At 41.3% G+C, this 5377-nt stretch overlaps 1 protein-coding gene across 1 annotated transcript; it reads right to left on the reverse strand.

The window, feature by feature from the left end:
* Nucleotides 1-3779: 3779 nt before the first annotated feature.
* LOC108629826 (patj homolog) lies at nucleotides 3780-5232 on the reverse strand. Its single transcript, XM_018032724.2, has 5 exons — nucleotides 5046-5232; nucleotides 4874-4945; nucleotides 4406-4788; nucleotides 4012-4137; nucleotides 3780-3920 (listed from the first exon to the last, which is right to left on the reverse strand). Exons 2-5 carry the CDS (start codon nucleotides 4887-4889, stop codon nucleotides 3801-3803), a joined length of 645 nt encoding a protein of 214 aa, XP_017888213.1. The 5' UTR covers nucleotides 4890-4945; nucleotides 5046-5232; the 3' UTR covers nucleotides 3780-3800.
* Between the last annotated feature and the right edge of the window lie 145 nt (nucleotides 5233-5377).

The following is a 5377-nucleotide window of genomic DNA, read 5'->3' on the forward strand; positions in this document are numbered from 1 at the left end:
AAAGAAGATATTTAGGTGGCCTCCTTTAGAGACACCCTGTATATTAATCATCAGGTGCCATAGCAAACGAATTATTGTCGAAACGCCTTTAGTACTGGAATAAAAGATGGGCGAGGGAGATTCTTTAACATAGTAAATGGAACAATAATAATTTATCCAGGGCGTGTAATGAGATTCAGTGAAAATGGCAAGCGTCCTATTAGTTCCGAGCAGAGGCGTATTGTACATAATTCAGCGCGCTGTCCCCGGTTCGTAGAGAGTTAACACGAACTGAGGACGGTGACTGTAACGACCACCGGTCGACGAAATTTGTCGTCGCCGGGGAGCGAAGTGGAAGCGTGCACTGCTCGGCGAGACCGAAGCCGCGGTTAGGGTGTATCGCGGATACCGATCTCTATTGTGCCTGCTTTAACTTACCCCTGGTGTATTTGCTCGTCGACATTAGCGAAGCCACGGAACGCTTGACCCCCGACCCCCCGACCCTTAAGCGTTGCGAATTGCAAAGCAAACGAGCGCGGCCCTAACGAATCGACCGTCGACTTCTTTCGTGACGGTTAATCTGTTGTAACCGAAGTATTCCGAACAGCGGACACGTTCTGTGTTCGAAAAACCACTGAAAATCCGCCCACGCCACGAATTCGACCCGTTTTATTTACATCTGCTGTTTAATTAACTTCCGCCATGATTTAAAATGAAAAATATAACGGAGGGAAGTACGTCGCTCGTCACTTTGAACAGTTTCTTAAATTACTCCTCAGTAGAATGATCAGTTTGTCGCTCGTAAGTAACGAGGAAACATAAACGAGGCTGGCGGTAAGTAGAAACGGTTCGTCGCTAGTCAGACGCGGCTCCGGAAGCAATTTTTTCTCGTTAAACTTGAAACATTTAACGCTCCGCAAATTGCAGTGCTAATTCAAAGATTGATTCTCGAAAAGGAAATCCTTTTAAAAACCCATTCCACTCGGACTCGTTCCAGAATGCTATTTCAATTCATTTCTGTGATACTGCGATTTATATCGTATTTATTTTAGACAATTATAACTCTTAATAATAAATGCACGTCGTATGAAACTTTTGTCCTATTTCATGCTCGCCTTTTTCGGTCTGATTCTCTAATGAACAATCGGTAATAAACAAGAAAAGAGAGAAAACTGGGGAATGATAAAAGGCGAAATTTAGCAGAAAATAGCCGATATCACTTAACGCTTTAGCCGGCTCGTCCCGGTGATTAAAACCGGTTGGGGGGGGGGGGCGATGCAGGAAAAAAACGAAACTCGAATAAAAGGAGAAGAACGATAACAGTAGAAGAAGAATAACCGAGGGGGAGGATTTGTCTATTTAATGTCTGGACATCGATCGAGCAACATTGTCCGGATTGAATCGCGAGCTACCGGCTGTCGAGGCATGAATAATCCAGAAAGCGGAATAATTTCGCGTTGAATTCGAATCTGAGATCGATGACGCCTACACCTACGGACGATCTAACCCAGTTCCACGTCCCGAGGCGTGTGCACGCTGCCAGTTTTCCCGCAGCCCGGAGCCAGGTCGATAAAAAACACACGATTTTTACACCTTTCTCCACTTTATTCCTTATGCTTCGCGCTCCCCCGAATACCTGCTGCACATGTACACATCCCGAAACTCCCTTTGCGCTCTTATTCCACCGGATAGTTTCCGTTCCGTTCGGCACGAAGTTCTGCAGAAAATTCAGTTGGACCCCGTCCCGGAGTAACCAGAGACTTTTAACGAAATCTAGTTAAGCCAGCTTGAAATATTTAACGAACATTAACGTCGATTGTATTGGAAAACATGGGAAGATTGTGCTGGTCCTTTTATTAAAACAAATGATTCTATAGATTTATCGTATTGGCCTGATCGCGTGGAAATATGCCGGGACGAATATCGGGTTAAAAAAGAAGCCGCGAGAATTTCCCAATTGCAGTTCATCAAATTGTCGTCCGGCTTTGTTCGCCGCTGTTCGTAAATAATCTCTCGAGCGAACGGGGGGGAAAAAAACAAAATCGCGGACAAATCCGAATTTGGTTTGACCGTTCGCTACGTTCCTCCTCGATCGATTTATCGGTTCGGCGATGAGGAAAAATGTATATCATGAATCGTACTCGTTAGCATGGAAATGGAATGATTAAATCGAAATCGTGGATACGAAATTATATCGTTGCTGTTACTATCGATGCTGAATGCATAGTTGATAAGTCATTCCAGACGGGCGTAATTTACCCCTTGCAATTCTACGTGGCGTGCATGCGGTGTACAAGTTTGTACAGAAACAAGTACGACGTGAATTCATTATTTTCTGTTATGAAGAAACCAAGTATAATAAACAGACATGAATTTAATGCATTTATAATAAGAAGGAAAAGATTGAGACTGCTAATGTACAAAACAGAAGATCGAAAGTTATATATAAGAAGATAAGTATTCACCTGAAACACGTATTTTAAACTGGCACCATAAATTCTTTTCTACATAACTTTTATATATATATTATATAACTTAAATATATGTATCCAGCAAGTCAGAAATTTCCCGAATATAGGTGGTTACCTGGTTAAACTAGCTGAGGTACTCCGGTGTATTGATAGTTGGAATCTATCTCCCGAGGTCTCATATGGTTTCAATTGACTGACACAAGTCGAATGCTACTAAAATATGCTACCGTTTCGTGCGTACAATACAGAATGATAAGATAATAGATCGTCCAATGTATTTCTATTGATCCTATAAAACAGAGAGAACGTGCTCCGTTTCTCCGAAAAGATCAATTTTTCTCTTGAACATCATGTAGTTGTATTACGAAACATTATGCACGAGATCATATCCTATGCTTATATAATCCACGTCCTGCGATCCTGTCTGATTAAAAGCAACGTAATAGATATTTAAATTACATAATCGCGGAGAAGATTTTTCGACGAAATGCAATGAAGATTTAAAAAAAGAAATCAGGATTTTTAAAACTGTGCTCCATTTCGTTTTAAGTCGCAAATCCGTCACTCATTGTCAGTCATAGCGACCTTGCCCGAATTTTGCTTTTGGACTCTCTCCCTGTCTCTTGGCTCCAGATTTTTGAGCCACCGATGTACGTGTGCAAAAATATCTTTAACGTGAATAAGTTTCCAATGTCACGGCCACGTATCTCCATCATATATCTATCTTTATTTTTCTTTCTCTATCTCTATTGTCGTCGCGCTCAGACAATCGACATTTTCGAGTGTCGAGCGATTCTAAGACCGATATTCAGAATCGTTGCTTATTTTTAAGATCGTCTTATGTATTCGCTATCCTTGTCTATCTCATATTTCCAGTCCCTATCTTGTACAAGAAACGGGGACTAAAGCAAATACTTAAGACGATCTTAAATATAAATATCAACTCTAAATATCGGTCTAAGAGATCTATACGACCTACTCCGCTATCGATCAGTAGCCATGTATTCGAAGATCATTGTATATAGTATATCGGCTTGCAAAAACAAACTAGCCACAAGCCGCAGTTGCTTGGTAAGTCTTTCCCCTGAAGGAAAGCTGAGAAACCTCCGTTTACACGCGAGCTCTCATCCCTACCACAGTTCGATATAGCCCTACCACACGTAGCCATTCGATGCTACCGAAGTCTCCGAAATTCGAAGCTCCAGCAGTGTTACTGTAATATTTTTCAACACTAGAACTACAGACTCTAAATACAAATATTTTCCCATTGAAAAAGCGTCAGTTTTATGGTAGTCCTTGGTAGTTCTAGTGTCGTAATTGTTAAATTAAATAAAAACAGTTTCATTTGACTCACCAGCCAGCTATCCCGTTCGGTTGTATCTCCTGCAAGAATATGCCCAGCTCTCCCTTGTCCTTAGTGCGAAGACCGACCACGCTGAATCCCAAACTGGTACCCTCTGGCTTGTACAACTGTAACAAAATAAGATTTCACTCTATTTAATACACCTTCGAATGCAATAATGAGTTTTCCAATGAGAACATTCACACGTTTTTTACGAACCTGCACAGTGAATATTTGTCGACCTCTCGCAGCAGCTTCGATCACTTTCTTGAATTCATTTGCATACGTCGTTGTTGTAATTGGAGGCATTCCCATCACTTCCGATGCGAGACTCGGACTTGTAACCTATAACGACAAAACGAAAACTTATTATGTTAATAAATTTTTATGCAAAAGGAATGAAATATGGATCAAATTATTCGTTTGATTAAAAAGAAAATAAATTCTAACATGCTAATAAATAAAATCGCATCACAAATCACGTTTCTCATTCTAAACCCAACAAATTTATCCTTTTGTCCATGTTAAACGAAACATTTAGTATACATAGGATAAAAATAAATAATCGCAGGCGATTAAGCTATCAGATTTTTATATAAACGAAATAAATTACCTGATTACTAGTGTCTTCGCTGCTGCTGTGCACCAGTGGTGCAACCGGGACCCTCTGATCTTCTATTTCACTGCTGTCCTGATATAAATCTTGATAGACATTCGATCCAAGCGCTTGCAGCGGAGTAGTGGGAACCGAAAGTTCCAATTGCCCACTAATATTGATATCGAAATCCCCAGGAATAATAGACGGATGCTGACCAAGTTGGGTATTTAATTCGATCAGGGAATCTTGGATAGTGACTATGCTGCGGAACACTGGATCCTCCAACAGTGAGATCAAGGATCTTATGTCCTGAGTCGTGTGCATCTGCAACTTCGGGTCATCGCAATCCTCCACCCTTTCCTGAACGTGCTCCAACAAATGGAGGGCTGTAGATATGTCTGAGAACGAGATAAAGGAACGTTAAGTGTCGTGGAACGAAACAGTTGAAACATCTTGTTTGACGTGCGTCAAATTTTTACTCACCTGTACTTAAAGGCATTTTGTTCCCGTCAGACTCACTTCGTATAAGTAGTACAAAAAGTAACTGGATGCTCTCTACGAAATGACGAAAAATACATTAGCTTTGCCATGAGTTTATCGTAAATCGATACGCGTTCGCATAATCGCTGGAAATATTAATAACAATGTCGCTTACCCGAATTCCTGCCACGGGAATCGGAGTAGAAGGCGCGGAGATTACGAATCGACGATTATTAAGGAGTTTCACGGTCACTCACGAGAATTACGATCGATCTCGCGACGTATCACAGGAAGGGTTTAATTCCATTTTGCCATCAGCTGACTACTACCGAGCTATCGAATGCCTGACGGCCCTATAGCATAGGGAACGATCTTATAGATTGCCAGCAACTAGCCACAAGCCAGTCGCGCAGCGGCTGCGCACATCCCCCGCGAAAATTCAAACGCCGACGCTACAGATTTTAATATTTCCATTGAGAAATGATAAGTTTAAATATAATACGAATA

This window comes from Ceratina calcarata, unplaced genomic scaffold (genome assembly GCF_001652005.2).
Source record: "Ceratina calcarata isolate Rehan_Ccalc_2016 unplaced genomic scaffold, ASM165200v1 scaffold139.2, whole genome shotgun sequence".
Taxonomy (NCBI): domain Eukaryota; kingdom Metazoa; phylum Arthropoda; class Insecta; order Hymenoptera; family Apidae; genus Ceratina; species Ceratina calcarata.

Bases quoted from the DNA above. Each gene is read 5' to 3' on its own strand.
- LOC108629826 (XM_018032724.2), bottom strand. The intron at 4,138-4,405 runs GTAATTTATTTC...TTGTCGTTATAG, and splicing joins GCGAAGACACTAGTAATCAG to GTTACAAGTCCGAGTCTCGC. The intron at 3,921-4,011 runs GTTCGTAAAAAA...ATTTTGTTACAG, and splicing joins GACAAATATTCACTGTGCAG to TTGTACAAGCCAGAGGGTAC.